Here is a 26,308-nt window from a genome sequence, read left to right as displayed (position 1 = left end):
TTCTTGCAAATCCTATGGTTGCTACCGCACATAATGAACTCTCAGGGAAAATAAAGGCCCTGGGGTGAGAGCATAAGAAGCCTACAAGATGGACAGCTAAGCAGAAGAGAAGAAGCAAGGATGCTAACTGAAATCGATCTGACTTGGAGGAATGGATCTGTTTTTCTCTTCAGCGGTGTCACAGCCACATTGTCCACTGCTTCAGGTTAAGGTCACACCAGCAATATTTCCCTGCACTGTCCCTGGGCCTTCTACGGAAACCCTGGACTTCACTTAGATCATGAGCATCAAAGATAGTTAGAGCCGGAAGGGGTCTTAGAAACATTTAGGCCATGCACTCGTTTAACAGGTGAGGGAACTAGTGGCTAGAGTTCAAAGGACTTGCCTAAGATCACACAGCCTGTTTAGTGGCAGCAGGATGACCTCGACCTGGAAATTGAGTGCTCAGCCCACTACCCTAGCAACAACACAATGATGCTTGGGCTGAAAAAGGAGAAAAAGAAATTGGTTCACTGAAGTACACGCGAGGCTTTCATCAATGACAAATCTACGTTAGCAACCCTGCGGATGGTAACCCAGAGGCCTTTACATCTTTCTGCATGTGTGCAAGTTTCCACGGTGCACGCATTGCCCTTCTCAGGCCCTGGCATGCAAGTCCAAGCTATTCAGAAGTACATTAATATGTTTCAAACTGAGGGTCTCAAGTAGCAGGTGGCAGGCTTATTGCAAAATCCTAGCCAGAGTCAATTTCTTGTCAAGTAAGTTACACTATTCACATCAGCTCTGTGGCAATTCAATTAAACAATAAATTAAAATCCACTCAATAGTTGCTGATTGGACCTTAGACCGTTTAGTCATTCTCTTTCTGGCTGTTTCATTCATTTATCTAAAATGTAAGAGTCACTTTCTAATCGATACACTTTTCTTGTGAAAATGAAACTTCAAAAAAACAAAAAGGAAGAAAGGCACTTTGTAAGATATGTACAATCTGTTTCTTTCACGTCCTACTCTAAGGAGATAGTAAAATTACTACAGGCAGCGGCAAGTCTTTCTGCCAGTGATGGGCAGTGGCGGGCAGCCTGGAGAAAGAGGCAGATTTGGGGACGGACCCTCCTTAGCCAAGCTGCACCCTGGGGCTCAGGTGCCTCTGGTTGTTCATCGGATTCTCCCGTTCAGTTGGGTCACTACAGGACAGTCAAACTCCTTCAACTCGTACAGATGGTAAGGGATTGACCAGCTTTGGACCAAACCAGTGAAAGCAAGTATTTAGTACATAACTGCCTACCAGGATTGGCCTTAGGCACTTAGGAGATGGAGAGTCTGTTAAATGTCAGTGACATGGCTGATTATAACTTGTGCTCATTTGAGGTGCCTTGTACCCATTTGCTAAAACTGACCAGAGAAGATTTTGCAGTTTGAGTCATAAGCTTCCATAAATCATCCATTGGCTATCCTTTTCCGTGTGCTACGTAACGTGAATATTTAGGTGTTTGTTTATAAAATATGACCTTTATAATTAAGAACTTAAGGCTTTTAAAGCCAATGTGCAATGGTGGTACATATCCATGGAGAAATAAACAAACCAGAATCAGCCGCCTGTATAAGAAAAGTGTTTTCTTTCTAAAAATCAAAGCCTCTTTCAACGTCTTTAAAAATATCTCATGCCTCTTCTCTCTACACGCATATTTGCACATAATCTTAGACTATGAGTTCTATACCTACATGATTGTAGTAAAATGCATGTGTGAGTATGTTAAGATCAGTTGGACTTGATGATTTGCGAGTGAAATAAAATGAGCACATCCCTGAAGAGGACTTGTATTTCTATGATAAAGGGTAACTATTTATTAGCTTAATTATGATACAAGGCATTGGTTAATTATCTTTGCAGGACACTATTCAGTGAATCATGGAATCAAGGAGTCGGAGTTTAAAAGGACATTAGAGATTTTCCGGCCTAACATTTCCTTCAGAGGAAACTGAGGTCCAGAGAAGGGAGTTGATCTGTCTAAGGTAACATAATTAGCATTAGAAGCTGGGCCTCTTGACCCCCAATCTGCATACTTTCATTCGACTAGGGGATTCCTTAACAGAAAATAGGCTAGACCATGAAAAAAACATAGTTTGTTAAAGAGTGCTAACTGACCATAGACTTATAGCCTTGGCTTTAGTTAACAAGTGGTAGTAATTTACTTGCTAACTGGTGTTTTCTTTAAGGATTTAGTTTGAGTCTTCAGCCATGACATTTTTTTCCATATATGCCAAATTATATATCAAAAGCAGACTATTTTTGAATTTTCATACTATCAGACTGATTGATACACATCTTGGAGGAGATTGGATTATCTTTGGGAAAGGTTTAGCCTGTACCGGCTGTGAAGAGCAGAGTCTTTTGTCAATGCCTCTCAAGGTGGAATATATTCCCTGGACCTCTTAGAAGTTGTGTACTTTTTCAGGTCATTCTCTACCATTATGGGAATCCTAAACCACTAATAAATTTTAAAAATATGTTTTAAAAAATGATGCCTTTTTCTTACAGTACCGTTCAGTGCAAGTCAAATAGACTCAACCTGTACTTTCCAGGAGAGGATCGCTTCATGCACTAAAATAAGCTTTAGTGGAAATGATCGTCTAGGGCAATGCTTCTCAAACTTCACTGGGCACATGAATCATCTGGGGATCTTAGCAAAATGCAGATTCTGAGGCGGGGGTGGGGTGGAGATTCTGCATTTCCAAGCAGCGCACAGGTGATGCTGATGCAGCTGGTCAGACCATATTTTGAGTAGCAAGGATCTAGGGGATTGAATAAACTTGGACCACTTTCCCAAATAGCCCCCTTACTCTTAACATGTTGTTTGCATATTGGGAGAATAGAGCCTCAGATTTATTACTTTTGCATTTCTGGAAGCTCTGGCAATGTGTTCACTTTCACACATCAGGCCACTTCTGAGTCCAGTTCCTATCCACATGGACTTATTGGGCTGGAATATTTAACTCACAGAGGGAGCTCAAATTCTCTATGTTCCAGCTAGTGAGCAGATACAGAAATGGATTTGCTGTCAGGTGAAATGGAAATAGAGGCAGGCAGTTCGATGAGTCATGGATGTTCTCTTTAAAATGGAGATCCAGGCTTTTGACCGCTCTTGGAGAGCCTGCCCTTGGAACTGACTTGGGGCTTCCAACTACCATACCCTGGCCTTTGTAGTGGTTCCCACTAATCCACAGATGCCTGGTTTCTTGGAACTTTTCTTTGGATACTTCTGACGTGAGTGCTCTCCCTGCCCCTGCCAAAATTTTGCAAGTGGATCTACTGGATCTACTCCAGAGAGACACGAACTCCTGGCTTTACTTAAAATGTCCTTGCTGTCCAAGATTGTTCAGAAAAGCAGAACAAGAACCCTCTCTCTTGGACAGTGCGTTAGATGTTACCACTCTCCTTTTTCATTGTAGCTTTATGAATATTCATCCAGAGAGGAGCAGAAGCCCCGGAGTAGCCCTAAATTACAAGAGAAGTAATTTCTGGTCTGTGGAGAGCCCTAAAACTCTAGCTCTATGATTGTTGTTTAAAGTATCCTGGAGATAAAAAGAATCAGCTAAACTATACTACACTGTGTTGGAAACTGAATATTGTCATCCGCTTCATATTCCTCAGTGGGCTTTGGTTTGGTGTGGCATTTTATTCCACAAACAGGGACTGCATATATCACTCTGTACTGTAAATACTCCTTATAATCACATAACGGAAAATACTGTACCCACTGAATAGGTAAACAGCTGTACTGGGAAGGTAGAAAACAGTGTTTTACTTACCTAAGTGATAGAAAAATAGTCTTCAAAAATACATTGTTCAACTTACTGGTTTATATTAAAGTAGAATTTGTATGTACAGTAAGGCAGTACTTCCGTTAGCGATGATCTTTTAAATTAAAGTTAGCCTTTGGGGATTTTTTTTCACTAACAGAAGACTAGGGTGTGTAATAAATTATCATGCTGAAATGAAGGAGGAAAACATTTTAGAAGGATTCACCACATGAAACTCATTTGCCTCTTATGTAAGAAAATTTCACTTTCTAAAACTCTATCCTCCAGAAACTTCAGAATGAAATACAATTTAGCGGCGGGTGGGGGGGGGGGGGGGGCGGGGGGAGGAATCCATGCTTAATAAATTCAAACTATTTTAAGAAAAAATCGGAGGCATCCTTTTTATTTGCATATTGGCAATGCGTAATTAAGGTAATAGGAACGGATGTAAACAATTTGTCAGGTGTTCTAGAATGCACTCTTTTTTTAAAATGTGTTTAATTTGGTTAATCCTAATAAAATGAGAGAGGAGTGCTAAAGGTTAAGCAGTTGGTCTTCAAAAGTGGTTTTCATGGCATTTTTCTCATATCTACCATCTTCCTGTGGTAAACAGTTTTGACTAGTCGATATCCTTCTGTCATATACCAGACCATGAAAGCCTGTTCCAGGGGATTATACCTATCGGCACGGTCCCTCAAGATTACTAAGCAATGTGCTTTTATTTCATTGAACACATAATTTTATAACTGATAGCAAAACGTAACTCTACAAATCACACGAAACTAAACGATTTGTTCTGGAATCAGCTGTTGGAGAAAGAGGCAACTGGTTGAAAATGGATCATGAAGACGAGTGACCTGGGAGTTTGGTAGTGTCATTCTAACCCCGTTCTCAAGCCTTCTCTGGTAGAGTGCATTTCATGTACTCTGTAGTGTTACCTGAAGGAAAATCACATTTTAACCCATCCTTCCATGAATCAAGCTCTCACTGAAAGGGGTGCATAAAACCTGTGGGATGCAGGTAATCCAGCCCACCGAGCTGGAGTCTGCAGTTGCTCGGGGCCGCGGGGAAGGAGGCCAGGTCTACCGCGGCTGGATTCTGTGGCAGGGGTGGCGGGGCCTCCTTGGCTGGTTCTTCAAACGGAGCCAGGTTTTGCGCTCGCCGATCCTGCACCAACACCAGGATGTTGCTATCCATCACCCGGGACACCTTCGAGTACTCCTTGCTGGTTTCAGGGGTGCTGGTCTTCTCCGCCTGGCCACTGTTCTCGTTTTGTTTCGGGAGCAGCGCCAGCGCTCCATCTTTGCTGACTTTGTGGATCTCCACGTACTCCAAGGGTTTAGCAGAGGTCAAGGGGGTCTTGTCCTGGGGCAGCAGCCGTGCCGCATCTTGGTCAGTCTTGGAACGGAAGCTTTCTGACTCCCCGTGCTCAGCTGCTTTTCCTTCCCCGCCAGTCTCAATGGTTTGCGAGGGTTTTAAAGCACGTGTGTCTGTTTTGTCCAACAAAGTGGATGCAGCACCTGCCGTGCCCAGGCCCAGCTTACACACATCAGCAACGCTGTGGTAAGATGACCTGGAGTAGTGCAGGCCGGGGGGCTGCAGCAAAGGCCACGTTGAAGATTGGGATCCGCTGACATGAAAAGAGGGGATTTTGCCTTCCACGCTTGTGCTCTGAGGGCCTTGGGGCTGGGTAACGTTTGTTTCGGGTTTCTCTGCCTTCTCAAGGCCCTCAGGAGTGTGGAACTTGGAGGGATTGGCCCGAGGTTCATCACACTTTTCAGACAAAAGGGAAGGGCTGTCGCAGCTGCCCCGGCCAGAGTCACTGTCGGGATCCGAGTGCGTGGGCTTCACGCCTTGCCCCGGGTGTTCTTTGGAGTGAGCTGGCATCAGCTGCTGGTCCCCACTGTCATCCACCTCTAAGAACTCCACCAGTAAGTCCTCGCAGTCGGAAGTGGGAGGGAAGTCTTGGCATCCCAGGGCGCTCAGAAGTTCCTCGGACTTGCCCTTCTATTAAAACACAGACACAAGGCAAGAAGGCTGTCAGGTTCATAACATTCCAAATGGACATCGTAGCCAAGTCTGTGTTCCTGACTACGGGCAGGTGGGATGTGGCCACGGCCTCGCAGAATTTCCCAAACGTCAGACGTCTGTGTCCCAGGCCATCTAGAATCACCTCCTGGACTATTACTCACCTAATATTTTTCTTTAAGTCAATTCACGATTTTAACTTAGTCTTTCTCTAAGCAATAATGATCACGAGTTGAATGGGCAAGTAGTATATGTGCACATAATAAAAATATAACTATTAAATAAGAAAAGCTTGGGAAACATCTAAACCCATAGCGCTCATGCGTGCACTTGGTACTGGGACTCACTAGTTCTGAAATCGGGTTGCTGGCCTCCTAACTGGCTCCCTCACCCCACGTTCTGGAGTCTGGTAGTGGGAAGCTGATTCTCATCTTTTCCTTCTTCTCTCCCTTCTCCTCTTCCTTGCTTCTCCCTCCCTGTCCCTCCCTTCCCCTCCCATCCCACTCCTTCCTTTCCTTCTGCTCCATTTCCCCTCCCTCCCCTCCCTCCCCCGCTTCCTGCCAGCCCATATTCCCTCCATCTCCTTGGGTTCCTCTCCCTCCTCCTTCTCTCTATCCTCCTCTCCCCCGACTTCTCCTCCGGCCTCCTCTTCTCATTTTCCACGCTTCTCCAGATGCTCTGACTTAGGTCAGGGACTGGTGCCTAAGTCTTGGCTCTATTACTTATTAAAGGCTCTGTGACTTTGGATAAGCTGTTCTGTGATCCTCAGTTTCTCCATTTGTAAAATGAGAATAATAGCACCCATCTGGGAAAGTTCTTTTGAGAATTAGGGGTAATGGCATTAAAAATCCAAGAACGTTTTCTTCTGACACGAAAAGCAGTTTTTAAAAGTCATTAAGTCCCTGTGGCTACAAGGTCAAATTGCGAGCTAAACAATAATTCATTTAGTTAGCTGAGATGTTCACGCTGGGTCTATAAAGGTCAGTGCTAGAGACTGGATAGCAGAATAAGAGCCCAAATTCTGGGGCTCTAGTTCCTGCTCTGATATCTGCAATCAGAGTGAATGCCGTCAAGCCAAATTCCCCAGGACTCACTCTTCACCTTCTTGTGCTTTTGGCCTCACAGCGGCTGGGGTCAAGCGACAATGTGTAGGGGACTGCTTTTATACACATCAGTGTTAAGCAGAAGGTCAAATTGAAACTATAGATTTCAACCTGCAGAGAAATTAAAAATGTTCTAACACCTCTTTTCATTGGAAACACTTAAATTTCATTCCCACTTGAATCGATCTAAATGGGCCCTGGCAAACACCAGTTCCACTGTACTGAACCAGTCTTAACTGAGCTCTCAAACTGAGCAAAAATTGCAATAGGATATTCTGTTACTATGGCCTTCTGTAAGGAACATTCGAGTGAGAGCTTACACCAAAGTATGACGGAGGGGCTGGTGGTAGGTTCCTCTTTGGTATTCATCAAAACATTCACCCTCTTTCTCAATTGATTATTTGTACAAAATGTTTTAGATGGGGCTTATGAAAAGAGCTGATAAACCTAGCAAGCATTCCTATGTGTTCTGAGGTTTTCTTGGCTTTCTTTCGTTGTCCTCTGGCACTCAGTATCTGATGGTAAGTACCCTCATGCTTCCCACATCTTTCTGTAAACACACCTGCTGAAGAGGAGGGACAGCTGGTCAAGGATGGCCGAGCTGACCAGGCCACACTGATGGGAACTGTGTGCTTATGTGTAAAGATAACGAGTATAGAGAAGCTGGTCACAATACATTCTTACCTCTGGTACTTACCTCCAGCAGATGAGTATCAAATCCTTTTATTTTTGGCCCAGGAACCGGAGGGAGGATGCAGGTCACCATGCTATAAAAAGATTTGTGAGATAAGATAAATGACACATGTTTTCACTTTGTAATTTTTGAAAGATTAGCGTTATCTCCAAATAGCTGCTACATGGACTATGGTAGATAGAAGTTAGAGTTCCGAGGCTACGTGAAACTAACAATCAGTGGTGAAGACAATGAATACTTCTAGAGGTCAACATCAAAATGAATTCTAGCGGGCTTCCCTGGTGGCACAGTGGTTGAGAATCTGCCTGCTGATGCAGGGGACACGGGTTCGTGCCCCGGTCTGGGAGGATCCCACATGCCGCGGAGCGGCTGGGCCCTTGAGCCATGGCCGCTGGGCCTGCGCTTCTGGAGCCTGTGCTCCACAAGGGGAGGGGCCGCAGCAGTGAGAGGCCCGCGTACCGTAAAAAAAATAAAAAAAAAAAAATGAATTCTCGCTAATTAACTCTGGCTGATTCTGAAGTGACTAGGGGATTATTTGTTGTTCTTGCCAGATTTTTACTATTTCACAACTGTGAGCCTCCATTTGATGGAAAGAGCATCAACTTCAAATGTGTCTATTCTACTTTTGCTAGCACTGATCAAAGTTTTTAACGGTGAACACACTGCAATGAATGGCTAAAATGAGGTGCTTGAATTATCTGTAGGTTTCCATCATTTTTGTATTGTCTTTCTTGGCCATTATCCCTGACAACCATGATTGGGAGGAGGGTTGATAGACAGTGAAGTACCTGTAGCCCTTCAAAGCCACTGCCCAGACCATAATCAAACAGATGACAGCAGAAAGAACGGCCACAAAGATCCACACGGTTGCATCTGTCATTGAGAAGTCTAAAAAGCAAACAGCCAGAAAGTTTTGATCACATACAACATCATCAAAAACAAACAAACAAAACAAATCAATGAAACTTTTGAACATAAGTTCCGCCCCTCCACACCTTTTCTGATTTGAACATCAATCCAGAGTAACATTAATGATGGATTTAATTTTTTCCAATATCATTAAATTTTAAAGTGGCCTATATTTTATAGTTCTCTAAAATTTTCAAGATCCTTAAAAATATTATTTGATTTGATACTTATATAGGAAGTCCAAGGGCACATGGTCAGTTGCAGTAATAATAATTTAAAAAGCTAACATTTATTAAGTTCTCAGTAAAAGCCATATGATGTTAAGCTCTTTACATACATTGCCTGTATGTAAAGATGAGGAACTGAGACTGTAAGAGTGGTTTACCCATAGGCATGTAGCTATAAAGTTGTAGTCTGGGGTTTGAACCCAGGGCTTCTGCTTTTATTTAGTAAGAGCCAGGGATGGACTGGATGCACACTCTTATGGCCTGTAATGCGGTGCTCTTTCCAGTATGCCAATGCAAGCCCTGATACTTTGGCCAGGCAAGTTGTCACAAGAGCTAGGTTTCGCCATGCAGTTCTGGGCAAGACTTCTAACTCCACTGACCTTTAGTTTCCTCCCTTTCAGTTCCTAATGGCAATTCTGTTCTCTCTGAATACTTGAGATGGTTGGGAGGAACAAACAAGGTAAAGACTTTGTAAACTGTAAAGTACTTGGAAATGCAAATGATTCATTCCCTGTAGAATGCCAGCCGCCATGTTTAATGGCACTTAAAGAATTGCGTGCCTTTTATACACTGTTCCTTGACTAACAGACCAACATGTAATTGTCTTCAAGGACTGAAAATCAATTCATGCTTTTCAGATGGGATAGCGGCTTACAAATTTTGGGAGAACTAGATGATGACCTTGAATGATAGGAATGGGGCAGATGGGGAGGGCAGAATGACGGACCATCAAGCCCTCTGAGACATTTCAAGCCCATGACTGCAGACTTATCCTAGTAACTGGTCCTCACTGACAGTGACCCAGGGAGCAATGCTGTACTTACAAATGTCTTTGTGTTGAGTGGAGAGATGATAAACTCACCTCTACTCATTCTTCTGGCTAAGACTCAAAATAGTTTCTCTGTTAGTAGTTACTACATACAAATTTACCAAACTCATTCTATTTAAAAAAATATTTAGGAGTATAAGCAAAAGGGAGCCAAGACACTCACCATTAGGTATCGGGATGGAGCTCTCTGGGCTCCACTCACTCCAGAATCCATGGTCTGGCTTGCAGTGAACCTGAACAAGGTATTTCTGCCCTGGATATAAGCTGAGAATCTTAAACTGAGTCTGCTGCCCAGCGAAATGAGTCTAAGGGAGGCCAAGGAAAACAGAAGTCACTCTGACTTGTGTTATGAAGAAAGAGACTTTTTCTTTAGGCAGTAAACTATTGGAGGAGTGAGACCAAATGATCACACTTAGTAAATACCCTGTTCACACCATTCCACCCTCTCAGCCCAACCCTTCCTCCTGTTAAATACTGCTCACACAAAAATCAACAGGCTTTCTATCTCTCCATTGGGAACTCTACTTCAGAAAGACAAATGTTCTGCTCCCTACACCTTGCTTTCTAAATTCTACATTATGGAAGGTGACTAGTTAATAAAATTGGAAAATTATTCTTTTCTAAACTCTAATAAAATAATTGATTCAAGGATCATTCACTGATGTAAAGCCACTAGGTGGAAGAGAACTGGGAATTCATAAACACTGAAGCAATTGTGCACAAATTAAACATGACTTTACAATCAAGGGATCAAGATGTGACCTCCCCGATCCAGGGGCCACTTTTAACATCATTTATGGTAGGTTGACCAGATGGTCTTTGTTTCCTGATATGATGGAATATGAAGCATATATATCACCTCTGAAGTTTTCTTACCAAAAATTGTTCACCTGGAATCTGATCAAGTCTTTAGATCTAATGTCTGGTTACAGGAAATATGGGGGCATAGAAATTGGTTAAATGACCTCACAAAGAACTAATCAAACAAATGCAGAAGGTGGGGCATTCTATGTGACAAGTGGCCCACTCTCCTGAGCACGTTGAGAGTGAAGGGATATATCAGCCAGCCACAGTGAGTGATCCTGGAGTGGATTCTGGTTTGAACAAACCAGCTGTTAAAAATATTTTTGAATCAATTGGGGGAATTAAAACATGAACTGGCCATTAAATGATATTAAGGGATTCAAAAAGATGATATTAAGGAATTTCAATTAATTTTCTACGTGTGATCTTATTATTTAGGCTATATTTGGAAATATTCCCTTTTTAAAAGAGACATATACTAAACTATTTAAGAGTAGATTATCATAATGCCTATAATTTATTGTACTATTTGCTTACAATGAAGTATTTTAAAGTGAATAAAAATGCCATTAGCCGTGGACTGGTTACACTGAAATTTTTTCCTCCCACTTAGTGCCATTTAAGTACTCTCACAGATGTTAGATCTAAGATATCCTGAGGGAGGTGGGTCGAAAACTTGGCAGAAGTGGCTGTTCAGTTGCAAGGAGCTAGTCATGGGAGAGCTGTGAAGATGAGCCCCCATCCATCCCAGTGGAGGGGAGAAGGCCCTTCCACACATGGGTGGGTAACATCAGCATCAGGAAGGCAATGTGGTGGCCCAATAGTTAGGGGGCATGACCTATTCTCAGTTGCAGTACTTCATCTTTGCCAAAGGACAGGGTTCCCTCCAAAAGCTTCCGGTTGACTCACCTCCCACTCAGCTGCCTTCTCAGGTTTTAATCGAATTTCATACTGGAGTGTGAGCCAACCAGATCTTACATCAACCAGGGTGGGTGGAAACCATTTTATCCACAGATATGGTTTTCTGTCTTCTGGCTGTTTTAATTCCAAAGTCAGGTTCACAGGAGGGTCTGGTTCAACTGTAGATATGAAAGAAACTCCATATTTAGTCAAATATGGGTATTTGAATCCAGAACTATATGACTTAGAGGCAGATCTCTCTACCTTTTTTATCTCCATGGTTATGAGACACTTGGTATTTGATGTCAGGTTCCTTTAAGTACAGGTCTGTGAACACCTCCTTAAGAGTGAGGTGCCTAGACCATACTCCCCAAAGCAATCTACAGATTTAGTGTGACACCTATCAAATTACCCATGACATTTTTCACAGAAGTAGAACAAATAATCCTAAAATTTATATGGAACCATAAAAGACCCAGAATTGCCAAAGCAAGCCTGAGGAAAAATAACAAAGCAGGAGGCATAACCCTCCCAGACTTCAGACAATACTACAAAGCTACAGTAATCAAAACAGTCTGGTATTGGCACAAAAACGGACATATGGATCAATGGAACAGAATAGAGAGCCCAGAAATAAACCCACACACCTATGGTCAATTAATCTTCAACAAGGGAGGCAAGAATATACAGTGGAGAAAAGACAATCTCTTCAGCAAGTGGTGTTGGGAAAGTTGGACAGCCACATGTAAATCAATGAAGTTAGAACACTCCCTCATACCATGCACAAAAATAAACTCAAAATGGGTTAAAGACAAATATAAGACATGACACCATAAAACTTTCAGAAGAGAAAGTAGGCAAAACATTCTCTGACATAAATCGTACAAATGTTTTCTTAGGTCTGTCTACCAAGGCAATAGAAATAAAAGCAAAAATAAACAAATGGGACCTAATCAAACTTACAAGCTTTTGCACTGCAAAGGAAACCATATACAAAATGAAACGACAACGTACAGAATGGGAGAAAATACTTGCAAATGATGCAACCAACAAGGGCTTAATTTCCAAAATATACAAACAGCTCATACAATTCAATATCAAAAAAAAACACCAAATAACACAAACCAATTGAAAAATGGGCAAAAGACCTAAATAGACATTTCTCCAAAGAAGAAATACAGATGGCCAACAGGCACACGAAAAAATGCTCAACATCGCAAATTACTAGAGAAATGCAAATCAAAACTACAATGAGGTATCACCTCACACCGGTCAGAATAGCCATCATTAAAAAATCTACAAATAACAAATGCTGGAGAGGGTGTGGAGAAAAGGGAACTCTCCTACACAGTTGGTGGGAATGTAAATTGGTGCAGCTACCATGGAAAACTGAATGGAGGTTCCTCAAAAATCTAAAAATAGGGTTGCCATATGGTCCAGCAATCCCACTCCTGGGCATATATCCAGTCAAAACTATAATTCAAAAAGAAACATGCACCTCTATGTTCATAGCAGCACTATTCACAATAGCCAAGGCATGGAAACAACCTAAGTGTCCATCAACAGATGAATGGATAAAGAAGATGTGAGACACACACACACACACACACACACACACACACACACACACACACACAGGAATACTACTCAGCCATAAAAAATAATGAAATAATGCCTAGAGATTATCATACTAAGTGAAGTAAGTCAGAAAGAGAAAGACAAATACCATATGATATTACTTGTATGTGGAATCTAAAATATGATACAAATGAACTTATCTATGAAACAGACTCATAGACATAGAGAACAGACTTGTGGTTGCCAAGAAGGAAGGGGGGTGGCAGAGAGATGGAGTGGGAGTTTGGGATTAGGAGATGCAAACTCATATATCGAATGGGTAAACAACATGGTCCTACTGTATAGCACAGGGAACTATACTCAGTATACTGTGATAAACCATAATGGAAAAGAATATAAAAAAGAACATATATATATATGTATGTATAACTGAATCACTTTGCTGTACAGCAGAAATTAACACAACATTGTAAATCAACTATACTTCAATAAAATAAATTAAAAAAAAGAGTGAGGGTCCTAGGGTGCTAGCTTGCCTTACCCTAGTCTCAGCCCCGCTGGCCAGTCACATTTTCTCCATTCATTTCTTACCTCCTCAAATCAGTCTCCACTACAGGTGAGAGCAGAGTGAGTGTAACTCTAGTGGACTTGGCATTATACCTTACAGTTGCCTGAAAAAATAGCTTTAGAAAATTTGCCACTAATCCTAATGCTTGTATGTTACTAAGTAAATACCTAAGAAAGATTGTTTTATATGGCCTTACTAAATAAATATCAGTTACTTAATATAAGTTTTAATTTGAACACAAGACTGAGAAATGCTGATCAAAACATCTTTGTACAAAGGTGCAAGTAAAATGTTCAAGATGAATCCTTGAAAGCAAAGTTTCTCAACCTCAGCATTATGTGTATTTTGGACCAGATAATTCTTTGTGGTAGGGGCCTTCCTGAGCGTTGTAGGACGTTAGCAGCATCTCTGGCCTCTCCCCATTAGAGGCCCTCTCTCCCTGTGTTGCAAGCTTCAAAAATATTTCCCACCATTGCCAAGTACCCTATGGGAGGCAGAGAGCACCCAGCTGAGAATCACATTTCAAGTGTCTTCAGCATAGCTAAATATATCTCAGTGACAACAATGAAATCTATTTCTGAGAGATTATGTGCCAGTATCTTGTACTGCAGGTTATCACTGGATGAGATTCAAGTTGGTAGACTTTACTGTGGTTAAAACTGCGTTGTAGGGCTTCCCTGGTGGCGCAGTGGTTGAGGGTCCGCCTGCCGATGCGGGGGACACGGGTTCGTGCCCCGGTCTGGGAGGATCCCACATGCCGCAGAGCGGCTGGGCCCGTGGGCCATGGCCGCTGAGCCTGCGCGTCTGGAGCCTGTGCTCCGCAGTGGGAGGCCACAGCAGTGAGAGGCCCGTGTACCGCAAAAAAAAAAAAACAAACAAACAAACAAAAAAAGAAACACAACCAAAACTGCGTTGTAAATGAACTTCTGTGGCCTGTCACCAACACGGTATGCTGCAGGGTTACATGAGAATTCCATGAACACTTCTTTCATTATTTTGAAAAGTATGGCCCAACACATTCTTTCACCAGAGAATTTGTTTTCCAGAGTCACTATGAATTTGATTCATTTCACTTTTTAAACATACTACTTTTCTTTAGTGATCCCGTTTTTGTTTTTGTGGATAATCTTCATTACAGCAGTTGTGCATTTCAGAACTTCTCTTGCTTTCACTGTTTTGACCTTAAATATTTTAACACTTGAGGGCAGAATATTTGAGGACAAGGAAATTTAAGAAAGAAACTATGCAAATGGAATTATTTGGTGTTTAGCATTTTAAAGACTTCATATCTCAAGTAAATTTATATGAATGGAATTTATTTTATTCCTACTTGTCAGTGGGGTTACTTTTTGATTTTCTTAAGCTAAGATCAAATTCTGTTTCCATCCCCATGCTCATTGCAATAATTTGCTGGGGAGAGACAGAATTCAAATGGGTACCAGTTGATGTTGCAAGCTTTTCTAGTTTTTAAGGATCAATCACTGATAACACGCCAATGGGATGACATACAGCCCGATACTTGAGAGTCCTAGCCTGATTTTCCTTGTCGGTTGGTGTTAGGTAAGTCAGGAAGACTTGGGTGACCTTGAACCTAATTAGCTACTCCTTAGGTTAGCTAAGGCCAAGCCATCTCTTGTCCTAAGCCATCTCTTGTCCTAAGATTCCCTTTGTTGTCCCTGCTAACCCATACAGATCACTGCAGTTATGTCTCATGGCTCAATGTTGATCACGCAAAGCAAGAAGCAGCTCTCAGGTCGATTTTGCTTCACTTTGCTAATGACTTCTGCAAACATCGTGGCTGTGACCCTGGCCTTCAGCCTTCTGTTCAAGCAGCACTATTTACTCCCCAAATTCTTTATTTTGAAAAGAATAGCTCCAGTTGCTAAGAAACATATGTATATTGAGAATTGAATTTGGGGCAAAGCAGTTTGGAGCAATTCCTGTGGGTGGAGAAGCAGATGAGACTCTTCTAAGAGCTGCTACTCCATGAAGCAGCTCTGTCTTTCAGGGAGAGAAATCTCAGAAAAGAAATCCCAGCTTGCCAAGGGAGAAGGGGACATCGGTCGCAGGGGGAGGGCTGGAGAGAAGGATTGATAAGGGAAGCTAAGTAGAACATTCCTGTTGGGTGCAAGGGGATGGGAAGAAGGGTCAAAGGAAGGCATAAGGATTTTACTGTCTTACCATCGTAAATAAAAATTGGTTTACTCAGCCATAAAAAAGAATGAAATAATGCCATTTACAGTGATATGGATGGACCTAGTGATTATCATACTGAATGAAGTAAGTCAGACGGAGAAAGACAAGTATTATATGATATCACTTATTATGGAATCTAAAAAAAGGATACAAATGAACTTATTTACAAAACAGAAATAGAATCACAGAGGTAGACAACAAACTTATGGTTACCAAGGGGGAAGGAGGGGGAGGGATAGATTGGGAGATTGGGATTGACACATACACACTACTATATATAAAATAGGTAACTAATAAGGACCTACTGTATAGCACAGGAAGCTCTACTCAATACTCTGTAATGACCTATATGGGAAAAGAATCTTAAAAAGAGTAGATATATGTATATGTATAACTGATTCACTTTGCTGTACAGCAGAAACTAACACAACATTGTAAATCAACTATACTCCAATAAAAATTAATTAAATCCAAAAAATTGGTTTAAAACACTCAGTTGGCAAGGATGGTGTGAATTTTCTCATCTTTCTTTATGGGAATCTATCCATAAGCCAAGAAGACTCAAACTGAGTTTGACTATTGGTAGATTCATATTGGAGTAACAAATTCCTCACCAATCACCCTTCCCCTTACCTATGTAAGTCACGTCCACGTAACGTGGATCCGAGGAACTGCTTCCCATCTGGTTCGTGGCGTTTACTGTGATGATGTATATCGTCCATATGGAGGTGTGCTTCTTGTTAAAGTAGCAGGAGTTGGGACCACCAGTTTTGTAGTCCGGACATTCATGGGTGAATGTCTCTCTGCAACGAGTAATATATTAGGAGTCAGTAAGAAAGTGATAAAAAGAGTCTAGTTTTTTCTTAATAGATCAATACCACTGGATTTTGGGGAACAGGCATTCCAGATGCAAAAACCAGAGCTGAAGAAGGTCTCCCCAAGTTCTTCTGTCCTGCCCATGTCAGCTGGGGGTGACAAAGGGAAGAGAGTGCTGGAGAACGGGTGGCAGGGTCACATCAGAGCCCCAGTGACTCTGTTTCTCACCAACCCTTCCTGTCTACAGGTTGCTGTGGGCTTTGTGATATATGCCCCCTGCCAATGAACACTTGAGTTTTCTGTGGCCAATGCACCGCTTTCCTCAGGGAACCACCATTGGGTCATCTCAGGACACTGGGACTTTCCCCTGCACATACACACGGGGTGGGGGTAATGCACGAGGCAACACTTATTGCACATATGTTTTGAATTACATTTCATTAAAAAAAGATTAAAGGGAATACAAGCTGCAGGGTATTTCCAATTACACTAAGTCAGCCACAGAGAAAAGGGCCTCTGAAAGGAGATATTTCAGGCCCAAGAGGCTCCTTAGGCTGCTCACGTTTAGACTTGGGGGCCTCCACGCAAGACTCACCACAGAGGTGTGCAGGCGTATTCCACTTTGCTCGCCACTTTGAGTTCCTGAGATCTGTTTGCCTGACACCCCTTTGGGTCCCAGAAGGGATGGCAGCTTTGTGTACCAAGTCCTGTCACTGGGAAGTGAGCCAGCTGTTTCTACTAGTAAATATTTTCTTCACTGGGGAAGGATACAGCCGTCCCTGGATTTCCAGGAGGGTCTCATTGTAACTGTGACGAACTCCTTGCCCAGAGATCACCCTGTTTACTCTGCACTGCAATTTTAGCTCCCAATATGTCTTCTGGGAGATCATGGGTCCATGGATTTCCTAAGGAAAACACCTCATCTTCCTTTTCTTGTAGGGCTTGTTATTTTCTTGCACAAGAATCAAGTTCGAAAAGCTAATGTACCACGGTTGTCAAAGATTACATGATAATACTCTTAGGTTACAAAAGTAATGACTACAAAAAATGGCACAAGGTTGATAGATAAGCATCTAAAATTAACTAGCACTTAGGAAACACTTATACGTGACCTTGGGCTACAGCCTAAACTTACGACAGGCAATGAGAGCATTGCTGGATTGTGTTGCCGAGGTGGTGGCTGAGCTTATGTGCATGAGGGAGCTCGGCACGGACATTAAGAGGAAGACGTGGACGCGTATGTTTGATTCCCTTCCTCCAGTAGCAGGAGTCTTATCGGTGTCCGTTCAGGGAAGCGTGGCAATTAACCCAGAGTCAGTGTTCCTGTGGCCTGGAGAGTGAGGACACCCAGGTGCGCTTTGCTAGGAGAGAAGAAAACGTTTACCCTTCCTTGTGGTAAGTCAGCGTGTAATTGGTAGGTAATCCTCCGTCTGCCCCAGGCTTCCACCAGCAGGTGAATGTTTCCTTTTCGGGAGAACGACATTTAAAGATCTCAGGTTTTCCAGGAGGTGACTGTCCTAGAAAAAGCCAGAAGCCACTGGCGTCAATATTAAGGTCTGTTCAACTCTCTGACCATTCTGCTGGTGACAGAAGCAGACTGACGGGGCCAAGGCCAGTGATGAGGTCTCGGCGGGAGTAGTCCTAGGGGTGGAGGGCTCAGAAGTGCCAAGGTGTCAACATCCAGCAACACTCCTCTGTGGGCTGCGTCGAAGTGGGCAGGACTCAGAGAGCTTTGCGGTGGGGGGTGTGTGTGCGTGTGTGTGCGCGCGCGTACTGTGAGATGGAGATACTACACTACTGGAGATACTACACTACTACACCATGTAGTTTCAACAACGGTGAGCATCAAGAGTGCTAGGGATACATATGGACTGAGAAAGGCTGTGGCCCTTCTATAATCCCATGGAGTCTACGGAGTGGAAACACACCCACAGCCCCATAGAAAGAATTCTTCCCCAGGCACAAGCATCCTGTAGTCATTTGCTAATCCAGTGCTCTCTGGGCCCCTCCCCTCTGGCTCACTAACCACCATCTTTCTGCCATTCCCACATGATGAACCCAGCTCTCTTCTCTTGTTCTTTCACTGTATCACCGAGGCTCCCCCTTGAGCTGCTTCCTCCCCATCTTCTCTGTCCCTTCCTTTTCCCCTTCACTCTTCCTTGATTCCATTCTTCTTCTTTTTTTTTTTTTTTTTTTTTTTTTTTTTGCGGTACGCGGGCCTCTCACGGTTGCGGCCTCTACCGTTGCGGAGCACAGGCTCCGGACGCGCAGGCTCAGCGGCCATGGCTCACGGGCCCAGCCGCTCCGCGGCATGTGGGATCTTCCCGGACTGGGGCACGAACCTGTGTCCCCTGCATCGGCAGGCGGACTCTCAACCACCGCGCCACCGGGGAAGCCCTCCATTCAGCTTTGACCTCCGATTCAGCATCACAGTCTGGCTCCCCATCCTCCCTGCCTCCATTTCCTAATTTGGGTTTTTGGTCCCTTTTCCCTTATATTTCTCCCTCTCCCCCTGGGTCTTTATGGGTAGGAGGCATGGCAGCTCCTACAGGTGGCTGCTCTTGCGGTTACTAGCTACCATCATTATCTAGGAGCTGTACTTAGTCCCAGCTGGAAGCTAGCAGGGCTGAAAGAGCTGATGTGGAAAACCCAATGCCAAGTGGATGAAGGTTTTGAGTTCCCTAATCCCCAAAGCTCTTGGTGAGCTGGCTCCCTCTTCTACTCCTTGTCTGTCAGGTCCAAAGAGGGAAACAGTGGCCCTGATGCTGCTGGGCTGGGGGCCCCATCCACAGCGAGCCACGTAACCCCAGTTGGTGTTTAGTTCAGGAAATCAGGAGCAGAGAGAAGAGCTTCCAGGTGGTGGTCCCTCAGGCTCTGGGGCTTCTCTGTTTTCTGCCACACTTGCCCTTCACCCCTCACGCTGCCTCCCGGGTAGAACTGCTAGCAGGTCAGAAAGAGCAAGTTTGGAGGAGAACACAGGTGGGAAGACAGGGCACTAGGCAAAACCGCTGGAAAGAAGAACTGAATGGAATGGGACGATGCGGTGCACAGGCTGGGGCCGAAGTCACCAGGCTGCGTGTCAGCCGGAGCCCAGCCACCTCCCAGCCCCCCGAAAACGGTCCACGCCAGACAGCCTGGGGCCAGCTCTGCCAATGTTTGTAATGTTGCTGTCCTCTAGGGCACATTTCTTCAGGGTAATTTCACAGGATGAAGCGATCTTTTGTTTGTTTGTTGTTGTGGCTATAGGGAGGAGTATGTGAGGTAGAAAGGAAAGTTTACTTTTAAAAAAGCACAAAACTTATGGCTCAATAATGGGCATATTTAGAAACCAATTAAGGCCACTGTTGATTATTTGAATACTTAAAATTTCCTTATGGATTATACTGATCTCTGCGGTCCTTTTTCTCTGAAAGCTTCTCTCTCTCACATTTCACTGGTTATTAATAGTACCTGGAGGAAGCTCAAGAGAGGAGGGTAAAGTTGTGAAATTATAATTAGTTAAATGTTTCTTTCACCCACTTTAGAGGAGATGGTTACAATGAATGGACTGTCTCACTATCCCTGTAAAATGCACACCACACACAGGCACACACACACACACACGCTCAAATAGAGCCCATATCAGAAGCACACCCACATACCACAGAGGAGTAATATACACAGGTGCATACTTGTAGAAGTATACACCGGTACACACACAGGTACATACACAGAAATATACACCCACAAATGTGTACATAGACAGGTATACCCAGAGAAGCATTTGCAATCAGGCACATATAGGGAAGTTAAGATATACACAGGTATACAAAAGTATACACACCCAGAAATACGCAGTGGTAGATACACTGAAATGTACACACACAGGCTCACACACTCTAGTCTAGTTGTGAATTTCATTTCCCCATAACAGAGTTGGCTCTCTACCCATTTCCCACCACGTAACAGCAATCCCCTTATAACTCTTTTCAGGTTTTCAAAGATTTTTGTCACACACCTTTTCATCTGACGTGGAAGAAACATCACTATTCTCACTTTGAAAATGTATAAATCCAGAGAGGTTAGGTAATTGGCTCAAGGTTGCACAGCTAGTAAGGGACAGAACCTGAACTGAAACTCTGGTCTGTTGTTGGTAGAACTCTTTCCCTGCACTCCCAGAATGAGGATGGAAGTCAGAGCATAGTGACAGGATTTTGCACTAATTGCATTCATTCTTTTGCATTCGTTTTAATCCCCAAAATATTGTAAATAATTTAATAGCCGCAAATGACATGGACATTTTCATTTCTCGTAACTGCATTGCAAGAGGACTGTGATGGATTCTCCCCTCCTCTCATATAAACACCCCAGGGAATGAAAGAGAACAGGACTGTCTCTTACTTACCATTCAGAAGGTTGGTGTTGAGAAACAGTAGCAAAATGAAAACCACTGTGGATGCCACATTTTCCTTCATGTTGGCTCCCTTCTCTTTCCACAGGAAATGGATCAGAGGTTCACTGAAAGAGAAGGCACAGGCAACTTTTTTGAAACGACAGTCGGTTAGACACATGCACCCTCTGGGTGTTTGCAACTGATTCTTGCTCCTTGCTGAACGTGAATAACAAAACAGGAGGAAAGGAATGTAGGAAAATGTGACAAGGATGGCTTGGCTCAGAAGCGTCGCTGCACACATGCTGGGAAAAATGCCACCACCAGAGGTCATCAGATGACAACGTTCAAGGGCAGCCCAGCCACAGCTGGCTCTTTGCACACACCCCAAGGAAAAATTGTTCTCTTTGCACCCTACAGTCACCTAACGATAGATCACCTGTTTTACGTGACATAGATTGTAGTCCCTACAAAAGAATTGTTCTGGGAGGGCTTTGATCCTCCAGCCAAAATTAAGCCTGGCTGAAAAAGTCAGTGCATTCAGTTTAACTCCAACCTGGCCTCACGGATGCCACCAAGTAACGGGGGGCTTCGCCTGAAGGTTCAGGTTGAGAAGACTCTGGAAGCCTTCTGGGCTATGGGCATGGCTGTGAACGATGCAGTGAACTCTAGTGAACCTCCACATGGTTCCTTTCTCCCCTTTGGAAAAACCCCATAAACAAGAAATGACAAATCCCAGTAATAATTCAAGTCCCTTGGGTTTGAAGAATTAAGCAAATTTTGAACCTGCAGGGGTTGAGAGTTTTGAGAAATTTATTATATTATTATTTTTACCCTTGGAACAACTTTTAAAGCCTCTAAATGTTCTTCTAAGAAAAAAGGATTTTTAAAGACATTTGGAAAAGGCTCATTAGTCTTTTTGGACTCCACACAACTCTCAGAAAACAATAGATTTGATGAAGTAAGTGTAAATTCTTGGAAACCCATGGCTTACATTTTCCCTTTAAAATTTATGGGTTTTTTTTTAAATCAGGTGAAGGGCATCCAGGGGCAAGGCTGCCCATCTAGGGACGTTGGAAATGACTGAGTGCTGTTTGATGAGCCCTGAAAAGACCAGCCTTCCTTTGTCCATTCCTCCCGGTCAGAGGGTGGATCACCATCTGCCAGCCTCACACCACCTAACAGACAACTTCTTGAAGCCTTCCACCTGCTACTACTCCCTCTGCGATGTACTCGGAAATAGAAATCTTAGTGACAGTAGAGGTTCGGTGCGCACGGGCGCCATCAAGTGACTCTCTCATAACTGGAGCTCCTGGGTCAGTAACAACTCCTGTGAAGTAGCCAGTATCCCGTTCTTTGGGAACCTTGTAGTTGCTTTTTCAGTATTCTTTTTGAATATCCTCCCAGGTTACACGTTCTAAGCCACCTGCTCTATCTAACCCCTCAGGGTCATCTAATTAAATCAAGATGCTAAAGGCTTATAATGGGTTTCAAGTCATTCCCCCTATGTATGGAACACTTACCATGGGCCAGGCATTGTGCTGAGTGTCTTAAAAAATTTTTTTCGGCTGTGCTACGCAGCATGTGGGATCTTAGTTCCCTGACCAGGGATCGAACCCGCACCCCCTGCATTGGAAGGGCAGAGTCTTAACCACTGGACCGCCAGGAAAGTCCCTGCGCTGAGTGTCTTAATCATCCAGATTGCACTGAGCCCTCACAATACCCCTGTGCGTAACGTGGGCTATTACAATCCCCCCTTTTTTAAATTTAATTTTTATTTTATATGGGAGTAGGTTCATTTACAATGCTGTTTCAGGTGTACAACAAAGTGGTTCAGTTATACGTATACATATATCCACTCTTTTTCAGATTCTTTTCCCGTATAGGTTGTTACAGAATATTGGACAGAGTTCCCTGTGCTATACAGTAGGTTCTTGTTGATTATCAATTTTGTACATAGTAGTATGTATATGTTTATCCCAGCCTCCTAATTTACCCCTCCCCCCAACCTTTCCCCTTTGGTAACCATAAGTTTGTTTTCTAAGTCTATGAGTCTGTTTCCTTTTTGTAAATAAGTTCATTTGTATCATTTTTAAAGATTCCACATATAAGTGATATCATCTGATATTTGTCTTTCTCCATTACCACCCCTTTTAACAGAAGAGGAAATGGAAGTGTAGAAAGGCGTAGTAAATTGTCAGTCACGTGCCATTGGGAGAGAGGAATCTGGCAAATCTGAGAGCGTCTGACGAACCATCCTCATTTGTGGACAGTGTGTGATGAACGTGCAATTATTCCCCATTCTATGGGGGAGACGGTGGAGACCACAGTGACTGAGTCAAGGTGAACAGCACCCCAGCCTCGAACGGGTGTGGAGTCAACAGAGCCAAGACTCAACAAGCTCAACCGCCATACTTGTGCCTGAGGATCTCAAACACTGCTGTTCTCCCTAATCCAGCTTCACTGGATCCATCTAGACCTGAAAGAGTTTTTTTGTCCTAAAGATCTGATCTCAGCCTGGCTTGGGGATGGGAATTTTACCTACTGGCTGAAGAAGTTCCATAATATCCTTTTATTGAAACTTCCCTTCTCTTTTTGCATCAAAATACTTGAGATCAACTGCTATAAATCACACCTTTTGGGCGAGGTCACGTACTAACTAGACAGCTCTTCCAAATCAGGGCTCCACGGGTTTTGAAAAAGAAATGCCTGGATGGGGAGCAGGGTGGAGCAGGCAGGAGCAGATACTTTCATTACTTATGCTTCCTGGTATGCTGGTCCAGCCTCAAAGAAACTCTCCTAAATAAAGTTTTCCAATAAAAATGCTTTCAGGAAGCATTTTATAAACTAAAAAGAAGTAAGCTCCTCTGGGATTTCCTAAGGTATCCTGGAATCTGTTGACTAGCCACGGGTAGTTTCTGACGCCTTGAAACCCCCATGTTAGGGAATTGGACACACTCCTAGTGGTCTCATTACTGTGTTTCAATATATAATGATTCCCAACTCATCCTGCAACTGACTCTCCAGCAGGGTAAACACAGTGGGGTAAGTAAACCTTCAGAGAGAAAGATAACCTCAACTGCCCACTTTACTGTGCTGACTGTTAACCTGACCATCTGTTGTGGTCTCTCCCCACACTAGGCATACCTCCTGCTGTCCACTGATCATTTTTATGGCTGGTGGACATGAGGCTGGGGATAAATTTGGTTTTTGTCTCAGACTAAAAATAGAGTTACAGTATGATCCAGCAATCCCACCCTTGGGCATATATCCGGAAAGGACAACAATTCTAATTTGAAAAGATACATGCACCCCAATGTTCACAGTAGCACTATTTACAATAGCCAAGACATAGAAACAATCTAAATGTCCATCAACAGATGAATGGATAAAGAAGATGTGGTGTATATATACAATGGAATATTACTCAGTCGTAAAAAAGAATGAAACAATGCCATTTGCAGCAATGTGGATTACCTAGAGATTATCATACTAAGTAAAATAAGTCAGACAAAGACAAATATAATATGATATAACTTACATGTGGAATCTAAAAATGTTGATACAAATTAACTTATTTACAAAACAGAAACAGGCTCACAGACATGGAAAACAAATTTATGGTTACCAAAGGGGAAGGTCGGGGGGAGGGTTAAATTAGGAGGTTGGGATTAACAGATACCACTATACATAAACAACAAGATCCTACTGTATAGCACAGGGAACTATATTCAATACCTTGTAATAACCTATAATGGAAAAGAATCCAAAAATGAATATTTGGGTCAGATACTATATTCAGATCTGAAGTCTGACTCACTTTGCTGTTTGCTGTATACCAGAAACTAACACAACATTGTAAACCAACTATACTTCAATAGAAAAAGTGTAAATAACTAAAAAAAAATTTTGTTTTTGTCTGAGTCAACTCCCCCATTGCAGCAGGATCTTGGTCAAGATTATTCACTCTAAGTGGGGCTGGAACATCTGAAGAGTGTCCACAGACCGCTTTTAGTGATGGTTATAGTGGTAAATGGCTCCGAATATTTGGAGTCCAACTAGGAAGAAGTTAGCCCTATACTCCCACCAGAGGACAGTTATCTTGGTTTCACTCCTCTGCTCCCCTAGTGTGACTGTGGTTTAAAAATGCAAAAATTAAAACTGAAAAGCAGGTCTGTAGCAAGTCAGCAGCCTCCACGCCTTGCCCATGACAAACTGTCTTAGCTTCCTCGCTTCTGAATCCTCAGAGACCCTCCCATCTTTATGCTCCTCAGTAATCTTACTCAAATATGCCTTCTCACGGTGCTATGTCCCACTCTGGTATGACCCCACAAACCCTCTTCTTCCTCACCTTGCCCTGCATTAATGCTCATCCGGTTCAGATTCTCTGTCCAAACGCTTCCCTTAATCACTCTTTTCCATTAAGCCAAGTCTCATCAACACAGGCCAAGAGTTGAGAAAGCAGGGGCAGGACAAGAGTGGAGACGCAGACGTAGAGAATGGACTTGAGGACACGGGGAGGGGGAAGGGTAAGCTGGGACGAAGTGAGAGAGTGGCATGGACATGTATACACCACCAAATGTGAAATAGATAGCTAGTGGGAAGCAGCTGCATAGCACGGGGAGATCAGCTCCGTGCTTTGTGACCACCTAGAGGGGTGGGATAGGGAGGGTGGGAGGGACACGCAAGGAGGAGATATGGAGATATATGTATACGTATAGCTGATTCACTTTGTTATACAGCAGAAACTAACACATCATTGTAAAGCAATTATATGCCAATAAAGATGTTAAAAAAATATAACAGACCTGAGCTTTCACCCTTTACCCCCTGGTAGATTTTATCTGCATATGCTGGCTCACCCAGACCCTGAGCCAATCCCAAATGCCAGAAATCTCAGCCCTACCATTTTGTGGGACTTGCTCCCAAGACCTGGTGTCAGGTGGTCTTGAAGTGAACGCAATTCTCACCTTGTCTTGCCTCATCAGCTACTGTTGCCCCAATGCTCTACTCAGACTTTGACTCAGTTTCCCTGACTCTAGAAATGAACCTAGCATGCTGGGCAGGGATTCTGAAGACCTACCTAGCTCTTGGAAGCCCAACTCCCATGGATAAGCAGGGCCCCATCCAAGATTTGAATTTCTTTAAAGAATGTCACACATGGGAAATGCACAAATCATAAGTGTTCTGCTCAATGAATTATCACAAAGTGAATATGTCTATGTTACCATCAGGTCAAGAAATAGAACACTAATAGCATCCCAGAAATCTCCCTGGTGCCTCCCCCCAATCTCTACCCACCCTTCCCAAGAGGAACCACTCTTCTGACTTAACACTGCAGATTAATTTTGCTTACTTTTGGACTTTATAGAAATAGAATCATACAATATGCATTTTTTTGAGTGGGTGTGTCTGGCTTCTTTCATTTCACATTGTTGTATGATTCAATCTTGTTGTTACATGGACTCATGCAAAATTCATTTTCA

General features: G+C 43.1%; 1 protein-coding gene across 2 annotated transcripts in view; it reads right to left on the bottom strand.

The window, feature by feature from the left end:
* Positions 1-4,175: 4,175 nt before the first annotated feature.
* PRLR (prolactin receptor) overlaps positions 4,176-26,308 on the bottom strand; it is a 164,216-nt gene continuing 142,083 nt past the window's right edge. The window contains exons 3-10 of one of the 2 annotated variants that reach the window (XM_032628362.1): positions 20,838-20,950; positions 17,838-17,970; positions 16,271-16,440; positions 11,305-11,474; positions 9,755-9,896; positions 8,415-8,514; positions 7,630-7,699; positions 4,176-5,808 (exon numbers count right to left, since the gene is read on the bottom strand). In XM_032628362.1, coding sequence (XP_032484253.1) covers positions 4,786-5,808; positions 7,630-7,699; positions 8,415-8,514; positions 9,755-9,896; positions 11,305-11,474; positions 16,271-16,440; positions 17,838-17,970; positions 20,838-20,907 — 1,878 coding nt within the window. In that variant the 5' untranslated portion in view covers positions 20,908-20,950 and the 3' untranslated portion in view covers positions 4,176-4,785. Of the gene's footprint in view, positions 5,809-7,629; positions 7,700-8,414; positions 8,515-9,754; positions 9,897-11,304; positions 11,475-16,270; positions 16,441-17,837; positions 17,971-20,837; positions 20,951-26,308 lie in introns of those variants that run through there. The other variant, XM_032628363.1, reaches the window with a different exon arrangement.

The sequence above is a fragment of the Phocoena sinus genome, chromosome 3 (assembly GCF_008692025.1).
Source record: "Phocoena sinus isolate mPhoSin1 chromosome 3, mPhoSin1.pri, whole genome shotgun sequence".
NCBI classification, from domain to species: domain Eukaryota; kingdom Metazoa; phylum Chordata; class Mammalia; order Artiodactyla; family Phocoenidae; genus Phocoena; species Phocoena sinus.
This window is presented reverse-complemented; position numbering and strand designations above follow the sequence as displayed.